Source organism: Muntiacus reevesi, chromosome 4, assembly GCF_963930625.1.
Source record: "Muntiacus reevesi chromosome 4, mMunRee1.1, whole genome shotgun sequence".
Taxonomy (NCBI): domain Eukaryota; kingdom Metazoa; phylum Chordata; class Mammalia; order Artiodactyla; family Cervidae; genus Muntiacus; species Muntiacus reevesi.
The window spans coordinates 145,591,777-145,607,782 of NC_089252.1; the positions used below are offsets into that span (position 1 = coordinate 145,591,777).

Sequence of the window (16,006 nt, forward strand, 5' to 3'; positions counted from 1 at the left end):
GCGTCCCCTGCCAACATTCTAAAGATACCAAAGAATGCTTTGAGTTCCCTCTCGCCCCCATACCACCCTGTCCCTTGATGTCTGAGTTTTGCAGGAATCATTTAGAATATTTCATTCAGACAACAAGGTTTTCTCTTTCGATATGTCTCTTTAATTTCAAAGATCCTTACTTACCATTTATATTACACATTTCTTGTTACTCTCAATGTATGTAATTTTATATATATACATATATGTAGTATGTAACTTACAGTAACAACAGCACATTGGTATAGCACATGATATATATACATATTTCAAAGTCCGTTGTCCATCACTGTTTCGAGGAAAGGAAATTATTATGTTTGATTAGAGTATATTGCTCAGATTCAAGTCTATGGGTGATTTAATGTCAATTCTTGCACACCCACATAGAGCTTTCTTTTCCTGAAAGGTGAACAGTATTTAGACTGCATGTAAGATTTTGGTAGTGTAGAACTTTTCTCTAACTAGTTTGCTTCTTACACCATGACTATAGTGTTGCAAATGAGAACAGCCGATTTTATTGTAGTTTTACCTTTTTTTTGTATCTTTATCCTTTTTTGAGTTTGTAGAATTTTTTTCCCTTCATCACTGAATTCAGAAATGTTATCAGAATATGCCTAGATTTGTGCCTTTTCTCATCCATCTTGCCTGGAAGAGAGTGAACTCAGTCAATCTTTGATCTTTTTCAATCTGCAATCTTTTTTGTCTCAGGGAATTTTTCTTCTACTAGTTATCTCCCCTAAAATTCTTATTATCTGCATTTTTGGCTTCCTGGATCTATCCTTCAAGTCCTCCCACTTTCATGAGTTTCCATTCCAATTCTTAGTATTTTTGTTCTAAGCTTTGAAATTGTTATTTCACTTGAACCGAGTTTTAAAAAGAGGGCAGCAGTGATGTGCTCAAGCTACCACTTTCCCAAAATGATTTCAAATGGAGTTGTTTAAAGGCTTTCTTACCACTCAAGTGTTAAAAAAAAAAAAAAAAAGTTTGTAAGTGCTCACTCAAAAGACAATTACTTTAAATTAATACTTCTAAGGAAGCTACTAGATTGAAAGCTCCTTGAAAGCAGGGAACCTGCCTTTTATGCATCTCTCACTAGATCCTGTAAACAAATGTGCTCATTACATCTTTATTGATATAATGATATGTTCAGCAACTTACAAGTTCCAAAAGGTAGAAAACCTTGTCATTACACTCACAAAATCTGAAGTCTAACTGCAGGGGGTTCCCTGGTGGCTCAGTGGTAAAGAATCTGCCTGCCAACGCAGGAGACACGGGTTCAATCCCTGATACCGGAAGATTCCACACGCCTCGGAGCAGCTAAGGCCATGAGCTGTGCTCTAGAGCCCGGGAGCCGCAACCACTGACGCGTGTGCACCCGAGAGCCCGGCTGCACCAGAGAAGCCACCGAAATGAGGACCCCACGCACTGCACACGGCGAGAGAGCAGCCCCTGCTAGCCGCAACCAGAGAAAAGCTGGCACAGCAGAAAAACAGTAACAGTAATTAATCAATTAAGAAAAAATAAAGTCTAACTGCAGAGGCAAAAACAACATCAACAAAACAAATAAAGCTGTCAGTTAAGTGTTAAACTGTTACTGAATACAATAGCCTAAAACAGAAGAAATTAATATGGACTAAAGTGTCAGCCAGTTTCATGATGAAAAGGCCATCTAATCAGGCCCTGAAACCACAGGTAAATTTCAGGAGGAGAAAAGGCAGCCCTGACAAAGAAAATAATCACTGCAAAGGTACAGAGATAGGAATGAGCTGTTTGAGGAAAAGGGTGAGCAAACAAGTCTAACTGTAACAGAAGAGTCTGTCAGATACTTAAAAGGAAAGAAGAACAGATAGGGAGGTTGAGGACAGAGTCTAGATTCATTCACTGGCGGAATAGGTACTGAAAAACACTTATGCTGGAGGATGCCGTGGGCTGTCCTCCAGCACCTTACCAAGGGAGATGACAGTATTTATGCAAATGATCATACAGTAACTTTCAGATCATCTGAAAAATAGCTAAAATATATGAGTAACATTAGAAGTTAAAGAGTTCAGAGAACCAACAAATGAGGAAGCTGTCTTTTCTTTAAACAGGAAGTTCTCTTCTAGGACTCCCCTTGGTCTCCTTGAAGAAAACAGTAAGCAAAGAACCACGGGAGGAAAACTCACCAGAGGTTTTGCTACATGTTCAATTTAAAAATGAAAGTTTCTCCAAACCAGAAAGGAAGCCCAATAAAGTAAGAATGACAACTCTTTACAGTTTTAAGACAAGAAAGAAAACTCTGTATGGTGATAGATGTTAATGAGATTTACTAAGGTGATCATTTCCCAACATACAGAAATATCAAATCATTATGTCATACTCCAGAAAGTAATAAATATAATGTTGTATGTCAATTACATCTCAATTTTTAAAAAAGTCACAGATCAACTAAACAAGAGACTATCAGAAGCTTCTCCTAACGATTCCTGACAAGAATGGCCAACACCATAATGCATTCATGTCTGACCTAAGTTAGAATGTCTGACCTAAGTTAAAACCCACAAGGTTCCAGCCTATGAATAAACTGAGACAACATAACCCAAGGTCCTTAAGAAGAAAGAAAGAAAATCCTACAGCCACTTTAATCTATCCCTAAAAACAAGAATCCTCTAAAAAAAAAAAAGGGATATTAGAGCACTATTCCTTCATAAAAAAAAGAGAACTCCCAAAAAATCAATTAAAAGTATATGTCATCTACAGAAATACCTACATTAGTTTAAACATTAATTTTTAAATTAAACATAAATAGCCTAAGGAAAAAAATAAAGCAAAACTAAAAATTCTTTCTGAAGCAGAACAGAACCACAATACTCAACCTGAAGCTCAGAAAAAAACAAGTCCAGGACACAAGGACCTTTCAAAGACGTCCTGTGGGCTTTCATTTAGGGTTGACCTGTATAGCATTCCAAATATTTTCTTTCTGGATTTCCCCTTTTCAGCTTTTCATCATCCCCATCTCAATTCAAGGAAGAAAAATTAATTTCATATCAAATTATAAGTACATAAAATTATCTCTTACTTTACAGATACACAATCTTGAAGGGATTTTACCCAATATCTTTAGTTCTTTTAAGAAATAAAGCAGTCACACCTTGCCAGAAGTTAGGCTGATGGAACTTCTCCAAACACATTTTAGAGTGCTAACTCCCCAGAGTTCTGGCAAAGCAAGGTCAAGAATAACCTCACTCCTATTCCTATCTATTTCTCCTAGAATAAGATGGAACATTTCCATTCTTTCTCTCCAGGGAGCCCTACTCCCAAACACCAAAGACACTGTATCCTAAGAAAAGGGGGCCCAAGAGTTAAGATGGAAGAGAATTCTGCTGAAATTACTTGAAACAACGTGATTCAGAGAGATGGAACCAGTATGGAAACACCATGGGTTTTGGAGCCAAGCCGACCTGGGTTCCAACCCCAGCACACTGTACTTCCAGACTTCACGTTCCTTAACAAGTCTCTACAGAATGGAAACAACACACGATCTTTAGGAGTTGTTAGGATTAGAAGCACACTTCAAAGACTTGTCCAAGGTCACAGAGTAAGCAGGGGAGACAGGACTCGAACCCAGCTGTGTTCTCTCTCCTTTGCCACTCACATCAGATGTTGCTGCTGCTGGCAGGGAGAAGGGGAAAGACCAGGTCATGTGTAACGGGCGGCTCTGGCACACCCTGCATGCCTCTCAAGCTTCAGGTGCTTCTTGTTAGCTCAGTTCCCTCCTCATCATGATAATAGGAGCAATTTATTCAGCACCTACTTACCTGGCTTGGCAGGTATACAGTTTATAAACCCTGTTACATAATAAGCACTCAGTAATTGATGGTTACTTATACAGAGACCTTAACTTCTTAAGAGAGCTTACGAAAGGTTGGCGTCTTACAGGAAATTGAGTGGAGAAGAAGTCAACCAGGCAGGAAAAGGGAAGAGTATGTCAGAGTGGGCGTTTCTCAGAGAAGGGTGACGCGTACAACACAACGACGTGCGTGCTCACTCAGTCATCTCTGACTCTTTGTGACCCCACGGATTGCAGCCCTCCAGTCTCCTCTGTCCATGGAATTTTCCAGGCAAGAATACTGGAGTAGGTTGCCATTTCCTACTCCAGGGAATCTTCCTGCCCCAGGATCAAACCCATATCGCCTAGTGGATTCTTTATCACTAAGTCACCTGAGAAGCCCCCTACAACACAATGGCATGGAAGTGAAAAAGTACCATGCATTCAGGGAAGGCCAAGTCGTTCAGCATGGCTAGAGACAAGAGCAAAACTGTGGAAGGCAGAGGAAGGAGGGTAAAAAGGTCTTGATACACAAAAGATGCCTGGATTTTATCCTGTGGATAGAGGAAGCCAAAAAAAAATTTTCAGGCAAAAGGACACAATGAGATCTGTGTTTCAGGATGATCATTCTATCTCAGAATAGAGAAGGATGACTAGGCGGGAAAAGAGACTGAAGGCAGGCAGACAAGTTAGGAGACTACTGCCAACAGTCTCAGCAAAAGATGGTAAGAGCCTAAACAGAGGCAGAAACAATGTTGATGGAGGGCAGGAAGCAGAATCGACAGGACTTACTGACTCATTAGAAGTTAAGGATGACCCCCAAGTATTTGTGGAGCAGCCTGAAACAAGGAGTACAGTTTAGGATCTACTAAGTTACAGCTGTCTAGGGGGAATCAATGGGAATCAAGGCAGCAGATGGGAGTCAAGACTAAAGATACAGACTAGAAAGCCATCTCCCAGCCAAGAGAGTGAAGCCCTGGGCATCGGTGCAATCACTTAGCAAGTGTATGTGAAGTGAGATGAAGGCTAATGACGATACAGGAACACCCACACTGGGAGAAAGAAAAAGAAGCCCGAGAGAGAGCTGAAGGAGGAACATTTAGGGAGATGGAAGGACATGACCCCATAAAAGCTAAGGAAGAAGGAAGTTTCCTATAAAGATAATGGAGCATGGTATCCAATGCTGCAGAGAAAGATGCTGTATACTGTGGGTCCTTTTCAGTCTGAAATCAGAAGTCACTAGTGGCCTTGGAAACAGTTGTTTCGGAGGCTTGATGAGGAAAAAGCAATGGACTGAAGAGTGAGCAAAAGTAAGAAATAAAGGATCTATGAGAGGAGGAGAACACCAGTACGCAAGGGCAAACAGGTTCCAACAAAGGACTGTGGGAAGATGCTTTTCTTAAGATGAGAGAAACTTTAGTACTTTCATAGGCTGAAGCGAAGGAGCCAGGAGTCAAGCGTTAAGTGAGAGGCTAAAGATGAGAGGAAAAGACAGACAGAAGACTGCAAATGAATAGAGCAATCAATAAAGTAAGATCCCAAGATCCCAGAAGAGAAGGGATGGGACTAAGAGCACAGTCAGAGGGATAAGTTGCAGAACCGGAGGGTGACAGCTCTTCCTCTGAGAAAAGAAGGAAAGGGAACTCTGAGAAAAAAGGAAACGTGGGAACTGAAAGAGATAAATTTGTGAGTGTTGAAGAGAGAGGCTCAGGGAGTCTGGCCCCCCTTACCAACTAGTAATAATGAAAACTGGTCATACAGAGTTGGTTGGTTTTTTTTAAAGCACAGTGGGAAGGAGGGGCTAAGTTAGCAGCCATTCTCCTTTGCTGCCTTCTTTCCACCCCCCCCACCAATATTATTTATTTATTTATTTATTAGCTGTGCTGGGTCTTCAATGCTATGTGTGGGCTTTCTCTAGTTGCGGCAAGCGGGGCCTACTCATTGCAGTGCAGAGGTCTCACTGTCATGGCTTCTCGTTGCGGAGCATGGGCTCTACTCACATGGACTTAGTTGCCCCACGGCATGTGGGATCTTAGTTTCCCAGACGAGAGATCAAACCTATGTGCCCTGAGTTAACAGGCAGATTCTTAACCACTGGACATCCAGGGAAGTCCACAGATTTGGTTCTTAACTTTGCTTCACAGTCCGCTGTAAGAAACTGATGGAATCTGGAGACTCTGCTCCCAAAAAGGCATAGAAGCACACCCAAAATTCTACACATGACTTCAGCATTTCCAGGTCCACTAAAGCCAACCCACGTATCCAAAGATCCTGTCAGCTGTGATGCTACAGAATTGCAAAGAAACGGCCTTTCAGAAGATATTCTGTTCACAGAAGAGCATTCACAAGGGAAGGTGACTTATTCACTATAAACACAAGTATATGAGGAACTTCCCTGGCGGTCCAGTGGCTAAGACTCCGTGCTGTCAAAGCAGGAGGCCTGGGTTCGACCCCTGGTCAGGGAACTAGATCAAACTCAACTAAGAGTTTGCATGCCACAACCAAAGAACCTGTATGCCACAATTAAGACCCAGTGCAGACAAATAAATATTTAAAAAAAAAAAAAAAACCACAAAAACATGAAAAACTTTTACTTAAACATCTATGACATAGTTACCAAGAAAGATGGACTATTTGATGTGCATAAAAGCACTCAGTTAGACTCTAGGCATAAAGGATACAGAAGACCATCCCTGCTTTCGCAAATCTCAGAATTTAAAAACAATGAGTTACAGAGTCTTGGATTTACCAATGGTTTCAGATCAAAGCAGTGTTTTTAAAAGATAAAAAAAAAAAGATCAATCTAGAGCTGACTCTTAGGTCTAAAGACAAAGGACTGAGCAAGGCTGGAGATAAACGCAACTCAAAGGAAAAGTGGATGCAAGGAAAGTTTTGAAGGAGGAATTCAAAAGATTTGTTCACTAAGGACAAATGGAGGAATAAGAAGAGTCAAAACGCAAGTGAAGGCTGAGTATCCACATGTGCCTTTTCACAGCTTGGAGACGGCTGAATCTAAGAAACCATGCTTAAATGTCAGAGCCATTTGCCGGAACCTACAGGCTTGGAAATGCACACATGCCAGATGCCTGTGTGAAACAAACCAGCTACTCTTTTCTGCTCTAGTCAACTGCTTGCCGTGACTCAACACGTGTTGAACAAGGGTAGAGGGTGCCGACAGGAGCAACTGATGGAGGAGTCAAGTCTTACTTACAGAAAAGAATTACACAAATTGATTCCATTCATCACTTCAAACATAACCATATTCTGCTAAGTAACAGAAGATATTAAAAACAGCCAAGTCACTTACGCATCTCTTCACTATCAGAAACAATAAAGATTACACATACGCAGCACTAACTGCATGCACACACCACGCTCAGCTGTTTTCCTAGGATCTCTTTTTAAACCACCTTACAACTCTAATCAGGTTAAGTTGCTGTTCCTATTTAAGAATGTAAGAAACTAAAACAAGGGAGGTTAGGCAGTCCGTCCAAGGTCAGAGAGCTGAGTGAAAGCCAGGACTTGGATGCCAGCCCACCAGATGCCGAAGCCCACACTCCTCAAATGATCATACAACCCTGCCTCGTGCCAAGATCAAATCCCCAAGACAGAGACTTTATGTTTCAATTCACATCTAAATGAGGTGAGCAAAAATTTACTGCACTCATAAGAAAGAAATTGGTCAGCAGTTGTTTAAAGGACTTAAAGAATGACCTCTGCAAGAGTTTACACTGAGGTGAAATGAAAAACAACTTATATAATTTAAAAAACCTATGACTGGTAAAAATGTAAATGATGTAAGGTTTGGAGCAAGAGAGCTCACAGTCGTCAGGGGCAGGTTTAGAAAAAAGGTAGAACTTCAACTAATTCTTAAAGAACTGTGAGAAATGGTGCAGAGGAGCAGGAAGGAGTGTTTCAAAGAGCATTCCTGATTAATCATGAGAACCGTGAAGGACTGTAATCATTATGATACAAACATATGAAGGCCCTTTTTAGCCAATCATCTGAACTTTCAACCCCGAGGCGCTAATCCGCACAGAGACCAGGAAAGAAAGCTGCCATCAAGCACTGTGCTAAGAGGGAAGGATTAGAGATTTCTCTTGTTCAAAAACTCCCCTCAATGTTATGGGACTGTCAAACGGCGAGATAAATTTTTCAAAATGTCAGTACATAGAACTAGAATGTCTAAACAAGCGCCATCCTTTACAGTAAAGTGAATCATCCTTCCAATGAGTTTGTCTGTCACTACTTTCTGGAACTCCCCTCAAAACCGGTTTACCACCATTCTAGCTTTTTGACAGTCAAAAATAAAACCTATTTACAATCACTCTAATTTTTTTCATTCACAGCTAGTTTGGACTCCAAGAGAACATCCACCAGCTTTTCTCTACTTGACACCGAGTGACCTACAAAATGAAACTCTACCCTCAAAGAATTAAAAACTGCCACCATCAGGGTTTGCAGAGCTATGTGTCACAGGCTCTGATGAGCAATTCCTAAAGAAGCGTTCCAACGTAAGCTGAGTACAGCCCACCAAAAAAAAAAAAAAAAGATACACAAGTTCCTGAGAATAAACCACTTGGCTAATGCCCGGTTTGGGTTATTCAAAAACCCACAAACATGCCTTCCTTAGTACTTCTAACACTAGAAGAGACAACTGCTTAGATGTCACTTTCTGATAAAGGTGTTTCTTGTGAATTCATGACTATGCTACATATTTGAGGAGTGGCCACACTTTTCCATGATAAGTAAAGCAAGAAGGATTCACCAGTTCTCTGGTAGCTTAATTCTAAACTCCCAGCTTGGAGACTGCAGCACAATCTCAATTCAGCATCTTTCCCCTTTCCTCTTCAAGTCCTCTGCCCAACTTCTACTGGGGTGCACTTCAACCCTTAGGAAGCGGCCGTGTCTTAACCCTCCACCTTCAAGGCCGGCCTGTACCCCGCTTTGAGGACCCTGAGTTATGTGATGAAACAGACAGGAGAAAGGGAGGATGCGTCTGGGTCTGTTGTGTGTGTGCTGAGAGAAGTGTTCAAACAAGCAAAGGGAGGATCCCTTCCTGCAAGTGTTATTTTATCTTAAATACCTTTCCAGTTGTCACCCTGGGACTGTTCTCAGGCAGAAAGGCTCCCACCCCCACCCCCTCCTCGAGATACCACAGCCAGCCTTCCTTCCTTCACGCTTAGGACTGAGCTTTGCCAAGCTAATCACAGCCCCCTCTACCAGCGTCCAGTTCTGTACTTCTGGTTCTGTGCTGTTTCTTTTTCACAGCGATAAAGCAGACAGTTTCCTCTTTTCTTAGAAGGCAGTCTCTGTACAAACTCTTAAGTACCCTTTGGTCTCATGAACTGTTTTGCTGGCATTTTTAAGTAATTTCCCTTTCGGACTCAGAGCTCTTTGAAAGCTAACACAGTACCCTGCTAACCCTGTGTCCTGAGCACACAGTAAGCAGAAAATAAATGTCTGCCAATCAAATAAGTGAATGACAGATTTTTAAAGAGATTTCAGAAAGACAATAAGACTCTTTAGAATTATGGCATACAAGTTTTTTTTTTAATAAAAGTTATTATTTTTTTTTAGTATTTATTTGGCTGCACGAGGTCTTAGCTGTAGTACACAGGATCTAGTTCCCTGCTCTCGGATCGATCCTGGGTCCCTGCACGGGAAGCCTGGAGTTCTAGCCACTGGACCACCAGGGAAGTCCCGGCGTACAACTGTTTTGTAGCATTTGCTTAAAGTAAAAATTAGACTTAATAGCTTGTGCAATAACTATTCAGATATTTAAGTCATACAATGATAGCAGATGCCATAATAATATGGCAGCTTAAGCTATTGGCACTAATTAGGGAGCAGCTAATACTCACTGACAAAACACTTAACCTTTCTGAGTCTTGGTTTTCCCTTCTGTTAAATAAAAAAAAAAGTGAGGCTCAAATGACATAACATATCAAATCATAACACAAATACAACATATTATCAGACAAATTTAAACAAATTCCCATCATTAGTGTTATTTTATGTGCATACATTTGTCTAAAACATATGATTTAAGTTCAGACAACAGAGCTCATTGCCAAATATATAAACAATATAACAGGACATGTAGGTCATGAAAAAATTTCAGTTATGAGAATACTTATAGAAACCTTCTATCTATTCAATTAGTCTACAGAAAAGCTTGTGACTAGGTGCCAGTTCAATTCTCAGTGCTTCTCCGGACAGTGCTGGCCTGTTCTTCCTGCTGCGAAAGCAGGCGGCTTGAAGTACCAAGTCCAGTGACCTGCCCGAGCGGAGCGGCAGCCACAGCGCTGGCTCTGCGGCGCGCTCTGCGGCAAACGGCCCAGGGAGGCACAACCTGCGTTCCGGCAGAGCTGGCTCATCTGCGGCCCAGGCCTGCAGCTGAAAACACAAGTGAGCACAAAGAAAATTCTTTAACGGCATACAGCTCAGGCAACCGCTATAATTAGGACCCACTACAGCCTGAACCGAGAAAAATGCATAAAATCGAGGAATGAGAGCACCAAAGCCAACCACACACGCAAACACATACTTAAAAGTAGCTCTCTTTTTCCCGAAAGAAAAAAGTACTTTTGCCAGAGCAGTAACTGTAGAGAAGATGTAAAACAAACAAAGGTCCCTTCAAAATATGCTAACAGACATCACAAATAACACTGGGCTATAGATTTGGGGGGGGGGGGGTGGTTTCAACTTCACTTGAATTCCTAAAAATGTCTACCTACTTCTCCAGTCAACCATTCTCTGTACTTTAAGCAAGAGAGACAAACAGATGGTCAAGATGCTGACACTGCAGGCCTGAGGTTTTCCAACTGTATTTTTTCCAGTTTTCCATCGCTAAAAGAGATGAAATACCGGATAATGTAGTACAAATCTTTAAGAAACCATTTCAGATCTCAGTCACATGCCAAACCAAAACAATCCTGCAACAGGAAACAAACCATGCACTTGTCCTGAAAAATGCTGAAGCCTTAGCCTTACAGTCTGTAGGAGCTTCACACCTTCTTCAAGGAGAGAAAAGTGAGCTAGCCAGTATGAGTCCTAGAAACAGTTCCTTGGAATCATCTCTAGAAACAACCAGAGAAGTAAACAGTAATCAGCTGGAAGCAGATATACCAAGAATAAGGAGCCTGCAGGATTTCCCTCTCCATGTAAAAGCAATTAACTCCTATTTTTAATCTCTCTGACGCAAACATCCAGCCAAACTTCTCTCCTTCTAGCTAATCAAAGATAGCTGATGTGTTACTCTAACTTGCTTTAAAAGTCCAATTTGAATGAAAGTCATCATGGACTGAATGACAATGCTTTAGTCTAGAAGAATGAGGTATTTTGAGAGGTAGAATCAAGACAGCAATGCCCTGAACATTTCACAGAAACAGACTCATCCAACACAACTGATACTGGGGACTGGCCAAAGAGTAACTTCCCAACTGATTAACTGAAAAATAATATGTTGCAAATTGAGTGCAAGTGAAAAGGGCACCTCCCTATATATTGGGAAACCCTAACAGGGTTATTAAAAATAATTATTTCCCTCCATGCCCAAGTGACTTTATAACACTCAAATCTACTTCTGGTTTTTTACTGTAAAGGATGGGGGGAGGGGTGTGTAGAGAGAATGCCCTGATAAGTAAACAAAAAGTCAAAACTCTCCCGGGAACTTGTCACATTCTTCTTTTCCAATCAGCAATTTTTAATCCACTTGAAAAATGCTAGTGGAGACAGAGGGCCTTTGGCAAAGAACTCAAGAAGAATATGCAACTCTGGGGGCACCACCACAGTACTGACATCAAGCTTGGAGAAAATGCTGCTTTTGTCTCAGAGGCAGCCTGTGACAAAAACAGGAACTTTATGGAGAACTGATCACAACTGCACAAGAAGCCTGATCACATGCCCACAACAGAGCAACGTTTCTCTCATTGTTGTCCAGGGACTTCTCGAATAATAGTGGCTCGATTTATTTCATTCTTCTAATTCTCAAAACCAATCCAGGCGTCCTTGTAACAATCCATTGTCAAAAGAAAGACCGTGCCGGCCAGGATTTGCATGTAACCGGTAGCCACCTCTCTCCTTTCCTCTTCTACGATTCCAAAAGGTGATCAGATGCGGAAAATTCAGCCCGAATACAGGCACCGAGCGGGGGGGGGAACCCTTTTGACAAAGGTGGTCTAAAAGCCGCCCCGAGTGCCTCTCTCTGGGTTAATACCACTGCTTCTGGCCTCCTTAGGACCCTCAACGGCCCACCCCGCTTCTATCTCACTCCTGTCACTGGGGAGGCATCTCGCATTGTTAAACAAGGAAGAAGAAATGCTGGCGGATTTCCCCTGTGTCTCTCTCTTTCTGAAGGGGGGAAGGGGAGCTGAAACAGGCTTGGGGCCCTCCCCTGGAAGAGAGTACAGGAGCAAGCTGTCAGCCACCCCGCGGGCGGCCTCACCCCCACCCCGCCCCACCGTGCCCCGGCGCCCGGGCAGAAGCCTGAAGCGGGAGGACACAGCTTTGTCTGGGGTTTCGGGGGGCAGGGAGCGCGGAAGCAGCCCGAGCCTGAGGAAGACCTCTCCCCTCAGCCCCGGCTCTCTCCCTCCCAGAGAACACAATGAACCACAGGGAAAGCCACTTTCCGGGGTAGGAGGGGAGGAGAGCGACCCTTCACGTGAAGCCCAGGCCAGATTTCCGGCACGCTCCTCCCCTCTGCCCGCACGGCCACCAGGGCGCGCGGTGGGGACCTGGTCTCCCCTCGCCGCGATCCGCAGCGGCGCCCGGGCGCCCGCTCCCTCGCCCGGCTCCTACCCTCCGAGAGCTCCAGCTCCAGCTCCGCCAGCTGCGCCCGCACTTCGGGCGGCAACGCCGCCACCGCAGCCGGCGAGGGCTCCAGGCCTCGCTCCGCCATCCCGGCTCTACCAGCCACACTCCGGAAGACAAACGAGGGGGCCGAAGGAGGGACGGACTGACGCGGCCCACACCCCGGCTACAGGATCCGGCTCCGGCCGCCGAGCGCCTCCAGCGCCGCCGCTGCCGCCGCCGCCATGAGCAAGGGTCACGTGAGCCCGGCGGCCCCGCCCCCGGACCCAGGACGCACCGCCTCCGCAGGCGAGTCAAGAGGCGGACTCCCGGGCTGATGGCGCCCTCTACTGGGAGATTCCTGAAACTACGAGTCCAAGCCCGCTGCCACGATTTCTCTCGAGCGAAATGGGCTCACTGGGTTGCTGTGAACCCGGACGTTTGTTTACCTTTTATGAACTCGCGAGGAAGGAGTTTTCAGGGGCCCCAAGCCTTGCTTTTTCCAGTTCTCTGCACTTAATAGTGTATGCTTTTGTCCCTTGCTTCGTTTCCCGGACTATTTGACACCACCCATTCATAATGACTTGAACTCAGGCAGGTCTTTTCACTGGGGCTTCCTGTGGTAAATGGGTCACATTTACCAGGAGCTCTTTGTGTCTAAGGGGCTTCCCAGGTGGCGCTAATTGGTAAAGAAGCCGCCGGCCAAAGCAAGACATGTAAGAGACTCAGGTTCCAATCCCTGGGTCCAGAAGATCCGCTGCAGGAGGGCATGGCAACCCACTCCAATATTCTTGCCTGGAGAATCCCATGGACAGCAGAGCCTGGCAAGCTATGTTTCTATTTCAGTTCTAGCATTTAAGACAGAAGGAGGAGAATCTGCGTCCTCCCGCCTAGACTTCTGACCTCTTCCCAGAAGGAGAACTTCGTCTTCTTTTTCTTTTTATCATCCTCGATGTATCATTAATAGGTGTTCCAAAAGTATTAGTATTTTAATTCAACATAAAGATCCAGACCTGTATGTATTTTTTACTACTTATGTGTTTATTTTTAAATTTTTGGTTGCTCTTTCTTGCTGTGTGCTGACTTTCTCTAGTTGGATGAGATGGGGCTACTCTTCATTGCCTTGCACAGGCTTCTCTTTGAATGGCTTCTCTTGTTGTGGAGCGCAGGCTCTAGGCACTTGGGCTTCAGTAGTTGTGGGCCGTGGGCTTTAGTTGCCCATGGAAGGTAAAAATCTTCCCAGACCAGGGCTTAAAACCATGCTTCCTGCATTGGCAGGCGGATTTGAGTTCACTGTACCGCCAGGGAAGTCCAGACCTGTGTGTATTTTTACCACAAACTACTGGGACAGTTGCCTTAAATTGCCATTCTTTAATAGTATTGTCTCTTTTATGTAAATACCAAATTTCCCCATACAGTTTGATAGAATTCCAGTATTTTTCTTCCCCTCCCATGCTGATCCAAAATTGGTACTTTGAGAGTTAAAGCCTCAGCATCTATTTAGTAGTTCATGGGCTGGAAGGGGGGAAATTTTTTTCTTAGGCTGAGAAAAGAATTTCAGCTTGAAAAAAGGAGTGTAACATCATGCCGGATTGAGTAGTAGAGTTTGAAATTTCCTTTTAACTGCAACAATGTAAGAAGAATCTGTGGGAATGTAAGTATGTCTGTCTGGTTTACAATGAGGACTGTGGCAGGTTTTTTTTTTTCCTAAGGTGGCAAATTTGTTGACATTCCTCCCATCAAAAAAGTGAGGTCCAGGGCTTCCCTGGTGGTCCAATGGCTAAGATCCACCTGCCAGACATAGAAAACAGACTTGTGGACACAGTGGGGGAAGGAAAGAGTAAGACAAATTGAGAGAATAGCATGGAAACATATACATTACTGTATGTAAAATAGATAGCAAGTGAGAATTTCCTGTGTAAAACAGGGAGCCCATCCCAGTGTTCTGTGACAACTTAGAGGGATGGGATGGGGAAGGAGATGGGATGGGGTGTTCTAGAGGGAGGAGACATATGCATAGGTGTGGCTGATTTGTGTTGATCTGTGGCAGAGGCCAACACACTATTGTAGAGCAGTTGTCCTCCAATAATTGTGTTTTTTGTTCTATACTTCTCAATATTGTACAGGTATAATCTTTAATAATTAATTTTTAAAAAATAATAAATACAAAAAAAGAAAAAGAAAAAAAAATCCACCTCCCAATGCAGAGGACATGGGTTCGATCCCTGGTCTGGGAAAATACCACGTGCTGAGAGGCAACTAATGCACCTAAGCCCACCTGCCTAGAGCCCGTCCTCCACAAAAAGAGAAGCCACCCCAGTAAGTCCCGTACTGCAACTAGAAACTAGCCCCTGCTGCCACAATGAGAGAAAGCCCTTGTGCAGCAGTGAAGACCCAGTGCAACCAAAAATAAAAATTGAGGTCCATGTTCCCTTCCCTGAATCTGGCTGGGCTTCTGATTGCTTTGACCAGTAGAGTATGATACAGATGGCGCTATGTGACTTCCGAAGTTAGGTCCTAGAAAGACAGGCAGCTTATCCTTGGTCTCTTGGAATTCTCCCTCTCCAGAGAACCACTTTCAAATTGTTTCAAGAGGGACTTTCCTGGTGGTCCAGTGGCTAAGACTCCCCTACTCCCAATGCAGGGGGCCCAGGTTCGATCCCTGGTCAGAGAACTGGATCCCACATGCTGCAGCTAAGACCCAAAACAGCCCAAAAAATAAATATGTATTTTTTAAATTGTTTCAAGGAACACACGTTTAAGCTAAAAGAGAAGGTGTTATTTACTGGAAAGAACAATTAATACGAGGCCAAAAGTCTCAGGCTTCAAGGCAGATTAACTGCCAACCAACAGAAATACAATGTGACCAGAGATGTAATGTTAATATTCTAGTAGTTATATCAGGAAGTAAGAAGAAATAGCACATCTCAAGATTAGCTACATTTCAAGTGTTCAATGACTAATTCTGGCTAGTGACTACTGCATTGGACAGCACAGGTCTAGACACAATCTTTACCTTCTTTATCGGCCCGTAGAATTCACTGGATTGAATAGTCCAGAAGCCCACTAAGATTTTGCAGCTGATGTATTGCCAAAGACACTCCAAATCTGGCTGTAACTGCTTCTAGCTGTTCAACACTTAATCTCTAACTCACAACTCCCACCAATAGGGACACAGCAACAAACCATGCAGCCCCCAAGAAAGACATATACTTGAAGTCCATATCTAGTAGCATGGCATAGTATGCCAGTGAAGGACAATGAATAACTATGCTATCCTGGAGATCCAAACCAGAGGCTGCCAGACTATCAAACTTACTTCATCTGCCAAGGTAGGGCACCCTCACTAATCCTGTCAGGTGGTATGGTGAATTGTTT

At 43.5% G+C, this 16,006-nt stretch overlaps 1 protein-coding gene across 2 annotated transcripts in view; it reads right to left on the bottom strand.

The window, feature by feature from the left end:
- DIP2B (disco interacting protein 2 homolog B) overlaps positions 1-12,867 on the bottom strand; it is a 223,070-nt gene extending 210,203 nt beyond the window's left edge. For both annotated transcript variants that reach the window (XM_065934424.1, XM_065934423.1), the window contains exon 1: positions 12,638-12,867. In XM_065934424.1, the coding sequence (XP_065790496.1) occupies positions 12,638-12,737 (100 nt within the window). In that variant the 5' untranslated portion in view covers positions 12,738-12,867. The remainder of the gene's footprint in view (positions 1-12,637) is intronic.
- Positions 12,868-16,006: the final 3,139 nt, after the last annotated feature.